The sequence below is a fragment of the Stenella coeruleoalba genome (genome assembly GCF_951394435.1).
Source record: "Stenella coeruleoalba genome assembly, chromosome: 7".
In the NCBI taxonomy this organism is placed as follows: Eukaryota; Metazoa; Chordata; class Mammalia; order Artiodactyla; family Delphinidae; genus Stenella; species Stenella coeruleoalba.
In genome coordinates this window covers 58,057,339-58,079,517 of record NC_137153.1, presented here as the reverse complement: position 1 = coordinate 58,079,517, position 22,179 = coordinate 58,057,339, and the positions used below count along the sequence as shown (strand labels likewise).

At 40.5% G+C, this 22,179-nt stretch overlaps 1 protein-coding gene across 3 annotated transcripts in view; it reads left to right on the top strand.

The window, feature by feature from the left end:
• Positions 1 to 22,179, top strand: part of LOC307189416 (uncharacterized protein) — a 51,923-nt gene that overhangs the window by 4,604 nt on the left and 25,140 nt on the right. For 2 of the 3 annotated variants that reach the window (XR_013829183.1, XM_079927465.1), the window contains exons 2-3: positions 17,675 to 17,837; positions 18,610 to 18,719. Coding sequence is in view for 1 of the 3 variants with exons in the window: in XM_079927465.1 (XP_079783591.1) it covers positions 18,704 to 18,719 (16 nt within the window). In the remaining 2 variants the exon portion in view is untranslated. Of the gene's footprint in view, positions 1 to 4,603; positions 4,891 to 17,674; positions 17,838 to 18,609; positions 18,720 to 22,179 lie in introns of those variants that run through there. The other variant, XR_013829184.1, reaches the window with a different exon arrangement.

Sequence of the window (22,179 nt, the reverse complement as noted above, 5' to 3'; positions counted from 1 at the left end):
ATTAATGATGTTGAGCATTCTTTCATGTGTTTGTGGGCAGTCTGTATATCTTCTTTGGAGAAATGTCTATTTAGGTCTTCTGACCATTTTTGGATTGGGTTGTTTGTTTTTTTTTATTGAGCTGCATGAGCTGCTTGTAAATTTTGGAGATTAATCCTTTGTCAGTTGCTTCATTTGCAAATATTTTCTCCCATTCTGAGGGTTGTCTTTTGGTCTTGTTTATGGTTTCCTTTGCTGTGCAAGAGCTTTGAAGTTTCTTTAGGTCCCATTTTTTTTTTTTATTTTTATTTCCATTTCTCTAGGAGGTGGGTCCAAAAGGATCTTGCTGTGATTTATGTCATAGAGTGTTCTGCCTATGTTTTCCTCTAAGAGTTTGATAGTTTCTGGCCTTACATTTAGGTCTTTAATCCATTTTGAGTTTATTTTTGTGTATGGTGTTAGGGAGTGATCTAATCTCATACTTTTACATGTACCTGTCCAGTTTTCCCAGCACCACTTATTGAAGAGGCTGTCCTTTCTCCACTGTACATTCCTGCCTCCTTTATCAAAGATAAGGTGACCATATGTGCGTGGGTTTATCTCTGGGCTTTCTATCCTGTTCCATTGATCTATCTTTCTGTTTTTGTGCCAGTACCATACTGTCTTGATTACTGTAGCTTTGTAGTATAGTCTGAAGTCAGGGAGCCTGATTCCTCCAGCTCCGTTTTTCGTTCTCAAGATTGCTTTGGCTATTCGGGGTCTTTTGTGTTTCCATACAAATTGTGAGATTTTTTGTTCTAGTTCTGTGAAAAATGCCAGTGGTAGTTTGATAGGAATTGCATTGAATCTGTAGATTGCTTTGGGTAGTAGAGTTATTTTCACAATGTTGGTTCTTCCAATCCAAGAACATGGTATATCTCTCCATCTATTTGTATCATCTTTAATTTCTTTCATCAGTGTCTTATAGTTTTCTGCATACAGGTCTTTTGTCTCCTTAGGTAGGTTTATTCCTAGATATTTTATTCTTTTTGTTGCAGTGGTAAATGGGAGTGTTTTCTTGATTTCAGTTTCAGATTTTTCATCATTAGTGTATAGGAATGCCAGAGATTTCTGTGCATTAATTTTGTATCCTGCAACTTTACCAAATTCATTGATTAGCTCTAGTAGTTTTCTGGTAGCATCTTTAGGATTCTCTATGTATAGTATCATGTCATCTGCAAACAGTGACAGCTTTACTTCTTCTTTTCCGATTTGGATTACTTTTATTTCCTTTTCTTCTCTGATTGCTGTGGCTAAAACTTCCAAAACTATGTTGAATAAGAGCAGTGAGAGTGGGCAACCTTGTCTTGTTCCTGATCTTAGTGGAAATGCTTTCAGTTTTTCACCATTGAGGACAATGTTGGCTGTGGATTTGTCATATATGGCCTTTATTATGTTGAGGAAAGTTCCCTCTATGCCTACTTTCTGCAGGGTTTTTATCATAAATGGGTGTTGAATTTTGTCAGAAGCTTTCTCTGCTTCTATTGAGATGATCATATGGTTTTTCTCCTTCAGTTTGTTAATATGGTGTTCACATTGATTGATTTGCGTATATTGAAGAATCCTTGCATTCCTGGAATAAACCCCACTTGATCATGGTGTATGATCCTTTTAATGTGCTGTTGGATTCTGTTTGCTAGTATTTTGTTGAGGATTTTTGCATCTATGTTCATCAGTGATATTGGCCTGTAGTTTTCTTTCTTTGTGACATCCTTGTCTGGTTTTCGTATCAAGGTGATGGTGGCCTCGTAGAATGAATTTGGGAGTGTTCCTCCCTCTGCTGTATTTTAGAAGAGTTTGAGAAGGATAGGTGATAACTCTTCTCTAAATGTTTGATAGAATTTGCCTGTGAAGCCATCTGGTCCTGGGCTTTTGTTTGTTGGAAGATTTTTAATCACAGTTTCAATTTCAGTGTTTGTAATTGGTCTCTTCATATTTTCTATTTCTTCCTGATTCAGTCTCCGCGGCATGTGGGATCCTTCCGGACCAGGGCACGAACCCATGTCCCCTGCACCGGCAGGTGGACTCTCAACCACTGTGCCACCAGGGAAGCCCTAAGTAGTGTATTGTTTAGCCTCCATTTGTTTGTATGTTTTACAGATCTTTTCATGTAATTGATATCTAGTCTCATAGCGTTGTGGTCGGAAAAGATACTTGATACAATTTCAATTTTCTTAAATTTACCAAGACTTGATTTGTGACCCAAGATATGATCTATCCTGGAGAATGTTCCATGAGCACTTGAGAAAAATGTGTATTCTGTTGTTTTTGGATGGAGTGTCCTATAAATATCAATTAAGTCCATCTTGTTTAATGTATCATTTAAAGCTTGTGTTTCCTTATTTATTTTCATTTTGGATGATCTGTCCATTGGTGAAAGTGGGATGTTAAAGTCCCCTAGTATGAATGTGTTACTGTCGATTTCCCCTTTTATGGCTGTTAGTATTTGCCTTATGTATTGAGGTGCTCCTATGTTGGGTGCATAAATATTTACAATTGTTACATCTTCTTCTTGGATCGATCCCTTGATCATTATGTAGTGTCCTTCTTTGTCTCTTGTAATCGTCTTTATTTTAAAGTCTATTTTGTCTGATACGAGAATTGCTACTCCAGCTTTCTTTTGGTTTCCATTTGCATGAAATATCTTTTTCCATCCCCTTACTTTCAGTCTGTATGTGTCTCTAGGTCTGAAGTGGGTCTCTTGTAGACAGCATATATATGGGTCTTGTTTTTGTATCCATTCAGCCAATCTGTGTCTTTTGGTGGGAGCATTTAGTCCATTTACATTTAAGGTAGTTATTGATATGTATGTTCCTATTCCCATTTTCTTAATTGTTTTGGGTTCGTTATTGTAGGTCTTTTCCTTCTCTTGTGTTTCTTGCCTAGAGAAGTTCCTTTAGCATTTGTTGTAAAGCTGGTTTGGTGGTGCTGAACTCTCTCAACTTTTGCTTGTCTGTAAAGGTTTTAATTTCTCCATCAAATCTGAATGAGATCCTTGCTGGATAGAGTAATCTTGGTTGTAAGTTTTTCTCCTTCATCACTTTAAATATGTCCTGCCACTCACTTCTGGCTTGCAGAGTTTCTGCTGAAAGATCAGCTGTTAACCTTATGGGGATTCCCTTGTGTGTTATTTGTTGTTTTTCCCTTGCTGCTTTTAATATGCTTTCTTTGTATTTAATTTTTGACAGTTTGATTATTATGTGTCTTGGCGTATTTCTCCTTGGATTTATCGTGTGTGGGACTCTCTGTGCTTCCTGGACTTGATTTACTATATCCTTTCCCATATTAGGGAAGTTTTCAACTCTAATCTCTTCAAATATTTTCTCAGTCCCTTTCTTTTTCTTTTCTTCTTCTGGAACCCCTATAATTCGAATGTTGGTGCGTTTAATGTTGTCCCAGAGGTCTCTGAGACTGTCCTCAGTTCTTTTCATTCTTTTTTCTTTATTCTGCTCTGCAGTAGTTATTTCCACTATTTTATCTTTCAGGTCATTTATCCGTTCTTCTATCTCAGTTATTCTGCTATTGATCCCATCTAGAGTATTTTTCATTTCATTAATTGTGTTGTTCATCGTTGTTTGTTTCATCTTTAGTTCTTCTAGGTCCTTGTTAAATGTTTCTTGCATTTTGTCTATTCTATTTCCAAGATTTTGGATCATCTTTACTATCATTATTCTGGATTCTTTTTCAGGTAGACTGCCTATTTCCTCTTCATTTGTTAGGTCTGGTGGGTTTTTATCTTGCTTCTTCATCTGCGGTGTGTTTTTCTCTCTTCTCATTTTGCTTATCTTACTGTGTTTGGGGACTCCTTTTTGCAGGCTGCAGGTTCATAGTTCCCATTGTTTTTGGTGTCTGTCCCCCGTGGCTAAGGTTGGTTCAGTGGGTTGTGTAGGCTTCCTGGTGGAGGGGACTACAGCCTGGGTTCTGGTGGATGAGGCTGGATCTTGTCTCTCTGGTGGGCAGGTCCACATCTGGTGGTGTGTTTTGGGGTGTCTGTGAACTTATTATGATTTTAGGCAGCCTCTCTGCTAATGCGTGGGGTTGTGTTCCTGTTTTGCTAGTTGTTTGGCATAGGGTGTCCAGCACTGTAGCTTGCTGGTCGTTTAGTGAAGTTGGGTGCTGGCATTGAGATGGAGATCTCTGAGAGATTTTCGCCATTTGATATTATGTGGAGCTGGGAGGTGTCTTGTTGACCAGTGTCCTGAAGTTGACTCTCCCACCTCAGAGGCACAGCACTGACTCCTGGCTGCAGCACCAAGAGCCTTTCATCCACAGGGCTCCTCAATTTGGGATGACTCGTCTATTCATGTATTCCACAGATGCAGGGTACATCAAGTTGATTGTGGAGCTTTAATCCGCTGCTTCTAAGGCTGCTGGGAGAGATTTCCCTTTCCCTTCTTTTTTCTCACAGCTCCCAGGGGCTCAGCTTTGGATTTGGCCCCGCCTCTGCGTGTAGGTCGGCGGAGGGCGTCTGTTTTTCCGCTCAGACAGGACGGGGTTAAAGGAGCCGCTCATTCGGGGGCTCCGCCTAACTGAGGCCACGGGGGAGGGAGGGGCACGGAGTGCGGGGCGGGCCTGCGGCAGCAGAGGCCAGCATGACGTTGCACCAGGCTGAGGCGCGCCGTGCGTTCTCCTGGGGAAGTTGTCCCTGGATCCCGGGAACCCGGCAGTGGCGGGCTGCACAGGCTCCCCGGAAAGGAGGTGTGGATAGCGACCTGTGCTCGCACACAGGCCCCTTGGTGGCGGCAGCAGCAGCCTTAGCGTCTCCTGCCTGTCTCTGGGGTCCGCACTTTTAGCCGCGGCTCGCGGCCGTCTCTGGAGCTCCTTTAAGCAGCGCTCTTAATCCCCTCTCCTCGCGCACCGGGAAACAAAGAGGTAAGAAAAAGTCTCCTGCCTCTTCGGCAGGTCCAGACCTTTCCCGGACTCCCGGCCCGCCGTGGTGCACTAACCCCTTCAGGCTGTGTTCACGCCGCCAACCCCAGTCCTCTCCCTGCGCTCCGACCAAAGCCCGAGGCTCAGCTCGCAGCCCCGCCCGCCCCGGCGGGTGAGTAGACAAACCTCTCGGGCTGGTGAGTGCCGGTCGGCACCAAGCCTCTGTGCGGGGAAATGTCCCCGCTTTGCCCTCCGCACCCCTGTTGCTGTGCTCTCCTCTGCGGCTGCGAAGCTCCCTCCCTCCACCACCCACAGTCTCCGCCCGCGAAGGGGCTTCCTAGTGTGTGGAAACTTTTCCTCCTTCACAGCTCCCTCCCACTGGTGCAGGTCCTGTCCCTGTTCTTTTGTCTCTGTTTTTTCTTTTTTTCTTTTGCCCTACCCAGGTACGTGGGGGGTTTCTTGCCTTTTGGGAGGTCTGAGGCCTTCTGCCAGCGTTCAGTAGGTGTTCTGTAGGAGTTGTTCCACGTGTAGATGTATTTCTGGTGTATCTGTGGGGAGGAAGGTGATCTCCGCGTCTTACTCTTCCGCCATCTTCCCCTCGTCCCCCACCACATTTTCTTTATCCACTCATCAGTTAATTGCCATTTGGTTTGTTTCTACTTTGGGATGATTATGAAGACTACTGCTGTGAACATTCATGTAGAAGTTTTTGTGTGGGCATATGTTTTCATTTTCTTGTGTAAATACCTAGGAGTGGGATGGCTGGGTTATATGATAACTCCAAGCTTAAGCTTTTGAGGAATTTTCAGCCTGTTTTACAAGGTGACTACACTGTCTTACATTTCTACCAGCAATGTATGAGCTTTCCAATTTCTCCACATCTTTGCCAGAACTTGTTATTGTCCATCTTTTTGATAATAGACATACTGGTGGATATGAAGTGGTATCTCACTGTGGTTTTTATTTGCATTTTGCTAATGACTAATGGTTTTGAGCATCTTTGCATGTGTTTATTGGCCATTTGTATATCTTTTTTGGAGAAATGCCTGTTCAAGTCCTTTGCCTGTTTTTCAATTGGTCTGTTCATCTTCTTTTCTTTAATTAAAGTACAATTGACATACAGTATTGTAACAGTTTCAAGTGTACCTCATAGTGACTCAACATTTATACACATTTTTTAAATGACCACCAAGGTAAGTCTAGTTATCATCTGTCACCATACGAAGTTATTGCAATATTACTGACTATATTTCCTATACTGTAAACTACACCCCCGTGACTTATTTATTTTATAACTGGAATTTTGTACCTCTTAATCCTCTTCATCTATTTCACCCCCAACTCCTTTCCCTTCTGGCAACTACGTTTGTTTTCTGTATCTCTGAGTCTGTTTCTGTTTTGCTTTGTTTGTTTTGTCTTTTAGACTCAACATGTAAGTGAAGTCATAAGGTAACTGTCTTTCTCTGTCTGACTTATTTCACTTAGCATAATACCCTGTAGGTCCATCCATGTTGTTGCAAATGGTAAGATTTCATTCTCTGTTATGTCTGAATAATATTTTGTTGTATATATATGTATATAATCACATCCTTTTTATTCATTCATCTATCAATGGACACTTAAATTGTTTCCATATCTTGACTACTGTAAATAATGGTGCAATGAACATAAGTGTGCATATATCTTCCAGAAGTGAAATTATTGGATCATACAGTAGTTCTATTTTTAATTTTTTGAGGAACCTCCAGACTGTTTTCCATAGTGGCTGCACCAACTTATATTCCCACGAACAGTGCATAAGGGTTCCTTTTTCTCTACATCCTTGCCAACACTTATTATTTTTCATCTTTTTGATAATCACAGACATATATAAATCAATGGAATAAAATAGAGAGCCCAATAAACCCATATAAGGGTTAAGTAATCTATGACAAGGGAGGCAAGAAGAGACAATTGAGAATAGTCTCTTCAACAAATGGTGTTGAGAAAACTGGACCACCGTCTTCCACCATATACAAAAATAAATTCAAAATGGATTAGACTGGAATGTAAGACATGAAACCATGAAACTCCTAGAAGAAAACAGACACAGTACACTCTTTGACATCGGTCTTAGCAATGTTTTTTGGACCTGTCTCCTCATGCAAGCGCAACAAAAGCAAAAATAAACAAATGGAACTACAGCAAACTAAAAAAACTTTTTGCACAGTGAAGAAAACTATCAACAAATGAAAAGCCAATGTACTGAATGGGAGAAGATATTTGCAAATTATACATCTGATAAAGGTTAATATTCAAGATGTAAAAAGAACCTATACAACTTAATATCAAAAAGCCAAACAACCCAATTAAAAAAAAATGGGCAGAGGAGCTGAACAGACATTTTCCAGAGGAGGACCTACAGACACATGAAAAGATTCTCAACATCGCTAATCATCAGGGAAATGCAGATTGTCTTTTTATTCTTGAGTTGTAACAGTTCATTATATAATCTGGATACAAGTTCCTTGTATATGGTTTGCAAATATTTTCTCCTATTCTGTGGGTTGTCTTTTCACTTATTTAATAGTCCTTTGAAGCACAAACGTTTTTGATTTGCGTTAAGTCCAATTTACCTATTTTTTTCTTTTGTCACATGCTTTTGATGTTATAGCTAAGAAATCATTGCCTAACCCAAGTTCACAAAGATTTACTTCATGTTTTCCTCTAAGTGTTTTATAGTTTGGGCTCTTACATTTAGGTGAGTGATCCATTTTGAGTTAATTTCTGTATATAGTGTGAGGTCGGGGTCCAACTTTATTATTTTTCATATGAAATTCAGTTGTCCCAGCACCATTTGTTAAAAGACTGTTCTTTCTCCATTAAGTTGTCTTGGCACTCTTTTCAAAAATTATGTGACTAAGTATAAGGGCTTATTTCTGGACTCTCTATTCTGTTCCATTGATCTATATATATCTATTCTTAGCCAGAATCACACTGTCTTGATAACCATAGCTTTGAAATTAACTTTTGAAACATGTGAGTCCTCCAACTTTAATTTTCTTTTAACGAATGTTTTGGCTATTCTCTATCCCTTGCATTTCCATCTGAATTTTAGGATCAGCTTTTTGTCAAATGATTTGTCTTCATCTTTTGAGATGATCATGTGGTTTTGGCCCTTATTCTATTAGTGTGATGTGTTCCATTGATTAAATTTCACATATTAAACCAACCTTGTGTACCTGGGATAAAGCTCAGCTGGTAATGCTGCTGGATTCCATGTGCCAGGATTTGTTGAAGATCTTGCATCTCTGTTTATAAAGGATATTGGTCTGAAGGGGTTTTTTTTTTTTTGGTTTGGTATTAGGTTAATACTGGACTCACAGGAAATGAATTGGGAAATTCTCCCTCCTCTTCTGTTTTTTGGAAGAGCTTGGGAAGGATTGATGTTAATTTTTCTTTATACATTCAGTAGAATTCACTAGTGAACCTATCTGGGCCTGGGCTTTTCTTTGTGGGATAAAACTGTGGCAATATCTACATAACATAAAATTTACTATTTTAATAATTTTTTTACTATTAATTTAATCTCTTTACTAAGACCAAGCTATAATATTTAGCAAAACTTTAATGAAGGTGTGAGAATAATTGAAGGGAATTTTATCAGAGAAGAGAAAAATCTTAAAATGGTAATAAATATGAAGACTCCCAATGTTCTTAGGAAAAGCCCTGCCACAGAGTGACTCTCCTGGTCTGTTGCCGTGTCCCAGAAGCCACCTTACTTCTTGACAATGGGTGTGCTCTGCTGTGTGTCTCCTTTACTTGGAGTCCACATACTCTACCCGTACAGTGAGTCCTAGAAAGGGTGAGGAAAGTAATCTCAGCTTTCCTTCCAGCCTACTTCTTAGCCACAGTCTGCTGACAGACAACTGCACACATAATAAAGAGAGTTTTAGATAGAATTATACAAAGCAATTAATGTTTTCTGGAAATTTTTTATTTCAAATTAGGATCTTGGCTTTACTTTTGTAGAACCAAAAGGTCTAATGGAAGAGGTTTTCCAAAAACAACAACAATTATCCCCCCAAACTGAATTCAAGCCACAACTGAATTTCTGAAATTACATGTTGTATTCAGGATTTCAAAGGTTACAGGATCGATTTTTAAACTGGTTTCAAGTCAGAGTTTTTGAACTTCCCTCAGTCCCAGGGGTCTCCTTAGCACATGGCCCAGAGAGAGGATGTAGCAGCTGACCTTCCTCCTCTCAGCATCCTCAGCATCTGGATTCTGTTCCTGGGACTGTGGCCTACATGTAAGGCCTCTGCTCCCCCCGCTCATGCCCATGTTTTCCAATTTGATCTTCTCTCAATGAAGATCTACTAAAACTCTTTGCTTAAACATCATTTCTCATGGTTTAAGATGCCTAAAACCATCTTCAAAGATCTTTTCTCCAAACTTCCTAAAATATAGAAGTTCCTTGGTGTTTGTTTAAAGGTTCTCATTCTACTTGGGTAGATATTTGTATCCTGTTGTAATATCATGGCTGATATTCTGGGGTGTTGCTCACATATTTTTTTTCTTTTAATAGTTGAGTAGTTTCTTTTAATAGTTCAAAGTTTTGCTACAGACTGAATTGTATCCCCTCAAAATTCATATGTTGAAACCATAGACCCCAGTGTGATCTTTTGGAGATGGGCCTTTGGGAAGTAATTAGGGTTAGATGAGTTCATGAGGGTAGGGCCCCCATGATTGGATTAGTGGCTTTATAAGAAAAAGAAGAGAGAGAGAGATCACTTTTTTTCCGTCATGTAAGGACACAATGTTCTCTCTCAAGTCAGGAAGAGGGTCCTCACTAAGAACTGAATTGGCTGGTACCTTGATCTTGGTCTTCTCAGCCTCCAGAACTGTGATACATAAATGTTGTTTAAGCCACCCAATCTATAGTGTTTTGTTATAGCAGCCTGAGCTAAGACAGCATCCTAACTTTCAGTGAAAGTGTCTAGTTAATGTAAGTGGTCCTGATTTATGTGTGATGGGGATGACAGATAGGTGGAGAGATCTGTCTGGAGTGGACAACTTCTTGTTTCAGTTGTAGCTACCTAAACAATGTTAGGTGTTCTCTGTGGATAGAAATAGCCAGCTCATTTTAAAGTAGGCCAGAACAACTGGGAGATTCTTACTACTTCGGAAACAATGTCTTACCTTTTCTTCTTCCTTCTTTCTCCTTCCCCACCCCCCTTTTTTGACTCTGTCTGTCTCTTTTCCATATACTCTCAGCATGACTTCCTAAAGGTACATTTTAAATGGTTGGGGTTATTTGAAAAAGTGTCTGAAGTTGTCCTCCCAGCTAAAGGAATTGTACTATAAAGTAGAATAATTTGAAAGGGAGGAGTTTGTCTTTTTCATGCACCATAAAAAGCTTTCAATCCTTTTAATAACTGAAAAGGCTTATACTTCTGTTAAGAGTCTCTAAGAACTTCTGATAAATTTCATATTGTAGTTGTAGTGTATTTCATGAACCAGGAGAATACCGACTTCTTTTTCCGAGCCTCCGTCTCTCTCCGACACACTTCCTCTCTCATACAGCATACTGAATGCTAATGCATAAGTAATGCAAATTAAGGTGTTCTGTTTATAACTCAATATAAAGGAAGAGATTAGAGCACAGACATAGCCTTTCTGCACTTCTGAGGACTCCTTCTCAATCAGCAGTAATTGAGCTTGTGTCATGTTTATGGTCCAGCGTGGTAGTATGAGAATTTAGAACCAAAGTCACTCAGCAGCTGTGTGACCTTAGGCGCATCATTTAACCTCATGGACTTCAGATTCCTCTCAGGGAAAAGGGAGATACTGACACCTATTTTTCTGGGCTCTTGTGAGCATTCTGTGAGAGAATACTTAGCACACAGCTCAATGGCACAGAGTAGTCACTGTCTCCATTACGGGTAATTTGATTATGAGGCACCAAATCCCACTTAAAATCATTGGAAGGAAAGGGGGGTAATTCATGGAACTCCAGGGCAAGGAGTGCAGCCCAGCCTCCAGAGGAAGCAGAGTCTTTCTCTCTCATCTGTTGCTGAGGCTCCCTGTTCTCTCATCACTGTTGCTCTCTGCACATCTGCTTCTTCTCCTCTCCCTTGGTGACTGGCTATCTCAGCTGTTTCCATGTGGCCCAGGCCTGACCACCTTGGCTTCGCGTCACATAATTTTCCAGTTTAGGAACCAAAATGATCTTAGCTTGAGACTCTTGATTCTTGTGGTCCACTTCCCTATAGTCATTGGTGTCCAGAGAGGGGCCCCTCTGGGCTGTTAACCTGCTCAGCAGAGGCAACGGGAAGAGATGGAGATGGAAGGGAACACGGTAGATTCTATGAGAAAGTGGTGTGGGGTGAAGAGGAAATCATGGGCATCTCCAGAAAAGTCACTCAAGAAACATGAACTTTCATCCTCCCTTGAAGGTCACCTCCTACCCATATATCCCACCTAATTCTGTCAGGTTTTGTCCTTGACTTCTTATGCAGTGCTTAACTATGGACTTGTTCCTGCTTGCTTGCTTGCTTTTTTTTTTTTCTTTTTAATGTCTTTATTGGAGTATAATTGCTTTACAATGGTGTGTTAGTTTCTGCTGTATAACAAAGTGAATCAGCTATACATATACATACATCCCCATGCTAACACATATATATGTTCCTGCTTTCTTGAAGCTCCTTTTTCAACTTCCACGTAAATATGCGATCTTGGTTACCCTCCTACTTTTTCTTGATAGATTCTTTTTCTTGTCTGGCTCCTCTTCCTCTTTTCCCATAAACAATGAATACTTTGTGAGATTGTGTCATCATGTCTGCTCTCTTTTCCCCAGTCGTCTGTCCCTTGGTGAACTCAACCACAGAGTACTTGGAACACATTACTTGCCAGGCAAATGGGAGTCCTCTTCCTTTCTTTTTTTCTTATGTCTTTAATTTCTAAGTTCTTTCTTAAGAGCTGAAATTTTTACTGTTTTCTTATTTTCGACACTCTCTTATTAATGCTTGAAACCTGGTAATATGCAATATTTTTTATATTTTATGCAGTTTGTATTATGGATTTTGTAATGTGTGCGTGTGTGTGTGTATCTCTGAAGTATGTAGAGAATATCTAGGAAAGCAGCAATTAGGAATTTAGCACCTTTTAAGGCATCCTCAGTTCTTGTTCCCAAAGTCCCACAGGCAGTTGTTCCTGGATAAACCGTCATGTTGAATACTGTTTGGGAAATCTCTTTGACTGGTGCTGGATAATTGTGTAAGGAGTTATAATAATCAGCTCATTGAGATGGATGTGATTGCCTGTGATCAGAGCAGTCTATAGTAATCACTTCACTTCACACACATCACTTCACTTATGTTTATTCACCCCTAGGTAGGAAGACACGAACTGAAATTGTGTGTGTGTGTGTGTGTGTGTGTGTGTGTGTGTGTGTTGGACTTTGGAAACTAAGCACTACTGTGACAACTTCACCTCTGCTGCAACATAAGGAGGGAATTTGAAGTAGGGAAACCAGAAACTCAGCTCAGAAACAATCCTCCCATCCAGAACCATTGAGGAAACATAAGTAGCCCTTTCCAGTCTGTGGCAGAGTAGAAACGAGGCGAATTTGTAGTCCTTGGTGTCAGAAGAAACAGCTGTGTAGTCTCACATCAAGCAAAACTGGTCAGTACGGCTTTGGAATGGTCGAGCCCAGGTGGGCAACAAGACAAGAAAGAAGGTAATGCCAGTGGAGCCATGGCCCTGACACAAATGTGAGCTACTACAGATCATTTGGAGTCCTACGACCTATAATGGTTAGAGAAAGAGTAGACATCCAGGGCTCCGAAAGCATACCACAATGGAAGGAAGGGAATACATCGTCATGCCTGTCTAACCAGAGAGGATTTTTAAAACGATGATAACTTTGTGCCAGTAATAGTGCCACTGTGAGTAGTGTGTAGAAAAGTACAATCATGCTGGAAAGCATTTGGCCTTATATATCATAATTCTTAAATGATTTCTTTATCCTTGCTCCAACTTCTAGGACTCTTTCCTAAGGAAATGACCCGTGATATACACTAAGGTTTCTCTGTGTGATGTGTGTCACATGGTTATTTATAAAAGCAAAATAAGGGATTGTCGAATAAATTTTGTATTCATAGAACAATGTATTCTGCAATATTGAGAATCACAGTTTCATAGAATACTTATTGCATTGTTCTCATGCAAATTTCACATGCAAAATTCTCATGATTTGGTATTTGATCAAAAAGATAGGACGTAAAACTGTATATAGAAGCTGCTCTTTTTATAGACTTTCCACTCACAGTCTTTTATAGATGTGAACTAAGCCACACAACAGAACAAAATGGGCTGATTTTACCCAACAACAACACATGTTGTGATAAGTTTAAAGTCACTATGGACTTTTGCACAAATGGATTTACATTTGAGAACCAAGCCTATTTTTAAGTAGAATTACTTCTGTATGCAAAATGATTTTGATTTGTTTCTACACATATACATAATCTATATAGCTGCATTGGTATATAATTGAGAGAAAATACACCAAAATACTACCAGAGGTGGAATTATGAATAATTTTGATTTTCTTTATAAGTGTTGTTTTCTTTATCATACTTTTCTGTATTTCTATATTTTCTACAATGAACATGTATAATTTTATGTTTAGAATAAAATAAACTATAAAAATAGCAAAGGAATTTGTATACAAAGAGCAGTATAAGAAGGGAGGTTCTATAATGTGGCAAATGGAAATATTCTTGCTTGAAATAATGCAGTACACCAGCTAAAAAGACTATTTGATGCATTACGTAAATTCATTTTCTTCCTTAGTCGAGTGAGAGATGCATTCGCAGCTGGGAATGCAGCTGACCATTTAGTAAGAGTACTCCTACATTCAGTTAGTACCCTTTATTTAGTCGACAAGACGCCAGTGATAACAATACTTTTAACAGGGACAATTCCTTATTAGGATATGTCCTGGCAGCTAGGCTCTGTGAAAAATACTCTATTCATATTATCTCATAATATCCAAAATTTTGCTATTGTGATTCCCTTTTACATATGAGGATGTTTAGATCCACAGAGCTTGTGACTTGCCCGAATTAGGCAGTGAGGGCATGGCAGATTCTCCTGCTGTCCCAACCTTTGATATACTGGAAAATACTGACAGTTTGGGAAGAAAGAAGTTATATTGTGATATGTAGAATAATTGGCCGCCAAAAGGTGATAATTCAGTAATTAGTTAAAAGAGAGATAACGAAATGAGTCCTGTTGGGCAGACCCACCTGGAGCCTTGGAAGTACTTGATAACATCCATCTAGAAGTGGCCAGACTACTTTTTCAGTTTTGTGTGCAGCTGTTGAGATAGACTGTTTAATCAATGGAGAATTTCAGGCCATTCTTTTTCTTCCCATTATTGGCTAGTTGTAAACTCTGTACTTGGTTGAAAGACACCACAGAACCAAGTGATGAACAAGAAGGGATAACTCAGTAGAGGAATGAAAGCAGAATTTTAAGAAACTGCTGATGTTTAGGAAATGAAAGGGGCTGATAATAGCAATTAATGATTGTGAAATCTGGGCCTCTGCCGTGAGCCTTAAAACCAGTTCTAAAACAGAAGAAGATTAAAATACGTATTGATCTGCTGATGGGCCAAAGGTAAAGTTTAAAAGCAAAGCATTGACCAATAAGTATTACATTAATTAAACCCTTCTCTGCGAAGTGAATAAACACAGGCTGATAACTAGTATCTGTGAGTTCCTGAATTGATTCTGCATTGAGCATACTTCAAAGATGCAGGGCCATGTCCATCTGCAATCACCTTCAGAAAGGCTGTCTTGCGGCAGAGGGAGGCCATAAGACACTCAAAGTTCTCGTGTGCAACTGATCCCCCTACTTACTATACTAATGCAGCGGCTGTAATAGCAACATGCTTTGAAGTGAAAGCTTTGCTGGGGTTATGCACTCATTAAAAACTACCACGCTTTAATACAATCCAAGAACTCTAATGGGAAGGATTTCACATTAAGAGAGCAACAAGAACCCAGATTGCCCCTGTCTGTGCCCTCTTGCTTGCTTGCTCGGCACCCACTGAAGATGTGGACCATCTCTTTCAACTTTAGACAGAACACTCTGTAAAAGTGTTGAGGACCTCAGAGAACTTGCCTATTGACTTACATTTAGGTCAATGTTTCCATTCTGCTGTTTATCTCATTTGTTTTTTTCACATATGACCGATTAACACAGGTTCTGCAAGGATCCTGAGGGGCTGGGGAGCATAGTAATTAAGAAATACTATGGGAATTTAGAGTGTGGTAAAGGTGGTATTTCGAATCACTGGAGAAAGATAGATCGTTTAATACATGGCATTAGAATTACTAGCAGCCACTTGGGAAAAAATAAAACTAGATCACTTATGTGGAAATAAATGCCAGAAAAAAATTTTAATACTTAAAACTATGAATGTACTAGAAAAATACATAGATGATTTGTCTTTCATAATATTGGCATGGAAAAGGTCATTCTTAAAAAAAAAAAAGGAGAAAAGAAAAGGTCATTCTAGGCACAACTCCAAACCTAAAATCTATAACAGAAAATACTCATAAATTTGACTATGTACACATTTTAAATTTTATAGAGAAAAACATACCACAAGCAATGTCAAAAGATAAACAACAGGGCTTCCCTGGTGGCACAGTGGTTGAGAGTCTGCCTGCCGATGCAGGGGACACGGGTTCGTGCCCCGGTCCAGGAAGATCCCACATCCCGCGGAGTGGCTGGGCCCATGAGCCATGGCCGCTGAGCCTGCGCGTCCGGAGCCTGTGCTCCGCAATGGGAGAGGCCACAGCAGTGACAGGCCTGCGTACCGCAAAAAAAAAAAAAAAAGATAAACAACAAACCTGAGAAAAATGTTTGTAACACATATCAGAAAATGAGCTAATTTCTTTAACATTTAAAGAACTCTTAGAAATCAGTATGAAGAAGATAAACACTCCAATAAAATATGGGTAGACATGGAACATCAATTCCCAGAAACTAAATACAAGGAGATTCACTGCAGCCTTGTTTATAATAGCCAAATCCTAGAAATAAAAGTTCTTCAATGACATGACTTATTAACTAAATATGATAACAGCTGTTAAAAAGAATGAAGTAGAGATACATATATTGATATGGAAAGATGTTCACATGTCCAAAATAATAGTTTTAAGTTAAAGATACCCAGCAGGTTGCATAACAGTGTTTACTATAATCCCATTTGTATATATATATCAATCTGGAAGGATATACAAGTTAATGGTTAACTCTGGGGATTAGGACTGGAATTTAAAAGGATAATTTTAGTTCTGTGTTGTTTGAATTTACATTATATTATTTTTAAAATAATCTTAAACATGACTTAAATAAATAAATATGAAGGCAAATTTTGGTAAAGCCTCAAACTGTGTAATGAAAATGGAACAGAAGAACAGATACATCACGCATTGAGAAAGAATAATCCACAAGGCTTAGTCCTGAATTGGTATAGGGTGACGGAATTGTATCCTTGCGTCCTGGGTCTCATATTCTTTAACCATCTGTGTCAATCTGGGAAGCAAGCACTGAGCCAGAGTTGGGTGTGCAAGAAGTGTATTGAGGAGTAAGGCCTGTGAAAGGTCGATGGGGAGGGAGCCTTCAGACTGTGGTGCTATTCTGACACCTAGAGAAGGCAAAGAAGTGAAAAAGGACTAGGCAGGGAGAGACTCCAAACTCATGCAGGTCAGACAGAGCCAATCCAACGTGAGCTCTAGAGCAGATACGCCTATTACAGGAGACTTGTTTTAGGCAGAGGTGGCCAGACCCTCTGACCCCAACCATGCTCAGCAGTTGGCTGGGGGCTGCCAGAGGAGCATGGCCTCGCCTTCTGCACTGTTGAAGATCTCAAAGGTCCAGCAGCTGGGGGCTCTTAGTTCCAGGACTCCTTGCATCAGAACAGCAAGTTCTTTCTTAAAGGGAGAGCAGGTCAACACTTCCTTAGCTGCCAGAGTCCAGATCCACTTCATATATGTTCAAAGAGTATCTCTTCCGGGTTGCCAGTGGGCCTCTCTTTGGGAGAGGAAATTTAGAAGAATGAGGTTAGAAGGACACACTACAGCCCCTGTTGCTGCATTTGGTCTCAGGGCTGCAGGTGATACTCACACTCTCCCTCCTCTCCTATCTGTCCCAAATTCCCCTTGCCCTCAGCTCTCACCTCTACTGGTCTCAATGACTTATCTGGTGACGTTACCCAAATCCTCATTCCTGAGGTATCTGAGCCTCTGATAACCATCCCTTTCTCAGGCCCTTGTCTGTTCACTATCAAAACTGGGCAGGGAAGTACCAGAATGGGGATGCTATTGGCCGCAGGGGTAGGATAATTTCTCATTGTGCGGGAGTCACATAGCACACACCCCGCCTCCCTCTCACCCCGCAACCGCCACCATTGTGAAATCCAAAACATGCACACACGTTTCCATATGTCTCTGGCCAAGATCTGTAAAACTCAAAAAGTTTGTAAACTTACAAGCCCAAAGCCTTTTCTCTCCAGATCGTTGTCTATAAAATACCTTTGAAAAACAAAAAATCAACTTTACTGCCTGCAGCCACCCTCCTTCAGGCAATGTGCATCTCCCAAATTGCCTAAATGAGATGTGTATCTGTGACAAGGAGATGTGGGTGAAAAACAAACTGTTTAATACTTGAAAAGGTTTGAAGTGAAAAAAATTTTTTTAAATCATCTTTAATGCTCTCCATTTTCCAGTAAAGCTGAGGTCAGGCCATCCGCCAACTGAAGGTGGGGAAGGAACTGTGGAGACTGGAGGAGAGGAAAGAAGATGTGAAATACTCACCTCAGAGTGGGGAAGAACGCTTCTTAGGTGGAGCCCGTCAGCTCAGCTGTGTGATTTTCTCCAGCGGTTGTTCAGGTGAAGGCATGAAGATTGTCGGGTTCATTCTGGAATGGGGTTTGCTCCAGACACAAGGGGAGACAGGAAAGGAAGTGGAGGGCACTTGTGAGGAGGTGCTTATAGTGAGGAGCCGTAGCGCCTGGTCGGGACAAGGATTGACACTCCTTCCCACCTTTATGTATTTAACATCTCCTTGTCATCTGGCTCCTCTTAAGACTGGTTCAAGTCCCCGCAATCTTAGAAATGTCCTTTCTTGGCCCCATTCACGTCCCTGTCCAGCCTCCACTCTGTCTTTGGCTTCTCCTTCACAGCCAGATTTCTCAAAAGGTTTGTCTATACCGTGATCTCCATTTCCTTGCCTGTCATCACTCAACCCACTCCAATGGGTTTCCGTCTCAGTCACGAACCTGTACAGTCTCATAAAAGTCACCCATGACTTCTAGGCCACTAAGTCCAATGGATATTTAGGAACATATTTTAGTGTTACCTTATTTGCTCTCTCAGGAGGATTTGGCACTTTTGAGCATTCACTGCTTCTTGGAATACTTTTGTCCCCCTAGCTTCTGTGACATTCTCTTTGTTTTCTCTCCTTCCTCAATGACTGCTCCTTCATTTTCTTTATTCTTGACTCATCCAGTTCTGCCTTACTTTTCCAGTCAGGATCGAGTTTGGACGTACCTAACAGAAAAAAAAATAGTAGCTTAAATAAGATAGAAGAGTCATTCTTTTACAAACAAGGAAGCCCAAAGATAGACCGTACAGGAATTCAATATCTATCTTTCTGTTTCAGCATCCTAGCATCCTCAAGGTCACCCCATGGTCCAGGATGGCCGCCATCACGTCCATGTGCCAGGAGGCATCTGAAGGCAGGGAGAAAAGGCAAAATGTTGTACCTTCTAGGTGAGTCATTAGAGAGGCTTCTTGTAAGCCACACACCCCCCTTGGTCCACATTCTGTTAACCTCCCAGCTATAACAGATGCTGGGAAATAGTGTCTTTTAACTGAATAATGAGGGCCCTGTTACTAAGGAAGAAGGGGAGGATGGATACTGGGAAGCTGATCAGCAGTTAGATTTGGATATTCCTGGGGGCCTTATCCTGAAACCCTGTCTTTCTCATCCTATACTGTTTTTAGACACACTCACCACGTCCATGGCTTTCAATACCATGTTACACCATTGATTACAAGCCCATCTTTTTTCAGTGCTTCACGCTCCCTTGAGCAGAGCTTTTTTGGTAGACCGTTGGCCTTAAGATCCTGCATGAACACTATATTGTGAGCTTGCACTTGCACCCAGGTATACCCACAACCTAGTACAGAGCCAAGGTTCAGGAAACATCACTTGAATGCAAATAATGTCAGGACTGGGGAAACCAAAGGAGCCCAGAAAGGAAAGGGCCATGGGAGCCATCTCTCTATGATGCAGCTGTCATGTTGGGGATCTCTGGGGTCACTAAGGAGGAGTGAGAGGGGAAACTGCCCCGCTTCCATCTCTGCTGATTCCAGGGAGAGACCCTTTGCTGCCTGCACAGACTTTGCTTCCTGCTTGTTCATTCCTCAGTGACACATCTGCACGGATATCCCTGCAAAAGCCTAGCTAGCCTGGAGTATCTTGTAAGCAATCTGGCTATTAAAACTATTCAGCCCAAGAAGGTTTTATTTTATCAAACATTATAGAATTATTATATAAAGTTTGGGTAATGAGGACCATTCACATCAAATTCACCCACAGGAAGTAGGTGAAGGCCTAATTTGTAGAGGAGCTGGGCTGCCTCACCTCCACCAAGCACACACACAGAGGCATACTTGAGAACATTCCCATTTCCACTCTATTTAAATCAACAATTTCTTGTTTAGGTTTCTACCCTATGCTAGATACTCTCTTAAAGGCATTTGGGATGTAAGGATATAAATTACTCAGAATAGGAAGTGTTCTATTTTTTTCTGAATTTTAATAATGAAGAATTGAGGTGGATCAATCCTTGTTTTGGAGCAAAAAGAACATTATTTATTTTTAACAGAGTTGCCAGCATTCAATTTGCCTGTAAAGCAGTTTTTAGATCTAGGAGATAATTGCTGTTAACTGTCTACTTTCAAGATTTTTTTTTTCCTCATTTATTTTTATAGCAGCCCAAGTAAAATATATTTTGTTAAAAATTAGTTCCAAAAAAAAAAAATTAGTTCCACTTCCCTTCCAAATAATATTGGACTAAATAACTCAGAAGTTTATCTGGATTAAAAAACACAGACACAGGGCTTCCCTGGTGGCGCAGTGGTTGAGAGTCCGCCTGCCGATGCAGGGGACACGGGTTCGTGCCCCGGTCTGGGAAGATCCCACATCCCGCGGAGCGGCTGGGCCCGTGAGCCATGGCCACTCAGCCTGCGCGTCCGGAGCCTGTGCTCCACAACGGGAGAGGCCACAACAGTGAGAGGCCCACATACCGCAAAAAAAAAAAGACATTTCTGCATTCATGAAATGTAGGAACTTTGGCTATACTAAATGGTATTAAAGGGAGGGATGACTTCTGAAGGTTAAGAATGTGGGGACATCTATGTCACAGACTTAGATCTTAAAAGAAACTTAGTAAGGGTGACAAGACCATTCAATGGGGAAAGAATAGTCTTTTCAACAGATGATGCGGGGACAACTGGATAGCCACATGCAGAAGAGTGAAGTTGGACCCTTATATACTCTTAAAAATTAACTCGAAGTAGATCAGAAACCTATATTTCAGAGCTATAAACTATAAAACTCTTAGAAACCATGGAGTAAATCTTTGTGCCCTCAGATTTGGCAATGGAACATCAAATATGACACCAAAACATGAGCAACAAAAGAAAAAATAGATAAATTGGATGTCTTCAAAATTAAAAACTTTGTGTATCAAAGGATACGACCAAGGATGTGAAAAGATAATCCCAGAATGGAAAAAATACTTGCAAATTATACTTGCAATAAGGAGCTTGGATCCAAAATATATAAGAACTCTTACAACTCAATAATAAGAAGCAAATAACTCATTAAAAAATGAACACAGGATCGGCAGGGACATTTCTCCAAAGAAAATATCCAAAGAGCCAATAAACGCATGAAAAGATGCTCAACCTCTTGCAAATCAGAGCCTCAACGAGACCACTTCAAACCCAGTTGTATGGGTATAATAAAAATAGTCTGATAATAACAAGTGTTGGTGAGGATGAGGGGCAATCGGAATTGCTGGTGGGAATGTAAAATGGTGCAACCACTTTTGAAAGCAGTCTAGCAGTTTCTCAAATGGTTAAACACAGAGTTGTCATGTGACCCAGCAACTCCACTCCTCAATACATACTTAAATGACAACATAGGTCCACATAAAATCTTATACAGGAGTGTTTATAGTAGCATTATTCATAATAGTAAAAAATGGAAACAACCCAAATGTCCACTAACTGATGAATGGGTAAATAAAATCCAGCATATTCACAAAATGGGATATTATCTGGCCATAAAAAGAATGAAGTTCTGACTCATGCTATGACATCGAAGAACTTTGAAAACAGTACGCTAAGTGAAAGAAGCCAGCCACAAAACATCACATGTTACGTGATTCTATTTATATGAAATGTCCAGAATAGGCCAATCTACAGAGACAGAGTGTACATTAATTATTGCCTGGGGTGGGCAGAGGGAGAGTGAGCGCTAGAACATACAGGGTGTCTTTTTTAGTTGATGAGAAAGGTCTAAAATTGACTATGATAATGGTTGCACATATCTGTAAATATACTAAAAACCATTGAATTGTAGGCCCTAAATAAGTAAATTGTGTGATTTCTGAATTGTATCTCAGTAAAACTATATATATCGTATATATATAAAAGAATACATCTAGTTTGGCTTCCACTTTAGATGCAGTTGGACAACTCATCCTTCCAAGGCCAAACTCTTCCATAATGTGAAGGGCTCCCAGGGAAAGGACATCTACCACCTCCTGCAAACAGCCCTCAAGGGCAGAACACTGTCATTCTCTAGTCCATAGACTCTTTCCTACCTTTACTGAGAAATCTTGATGTTCTACATCTTGGTGTCAAATTTAGACAATGTAGACACCTGTAGGGACAAGCCAGGTAGCAGAAATGTCGCTGAGGGTCAGGGGGCCCTGGGGCATTTGGTGAATGGGGGGAGCAGTTGGGAACTGCCACACTGTGACGGGCACAAACGTGCAGCCCTGAACTGACCAGAGACTTTCGAAATTGGAACAGAATGAAACACAACACAGAGCCAGTACTATGTCAAGCAAGGAAAGCACAGCACTGGGCAAGATCTCTCCCGTGGGTCATGGGTTCTTGATTTTTGATCTACGAAAGATGAGCAGTAACTGTA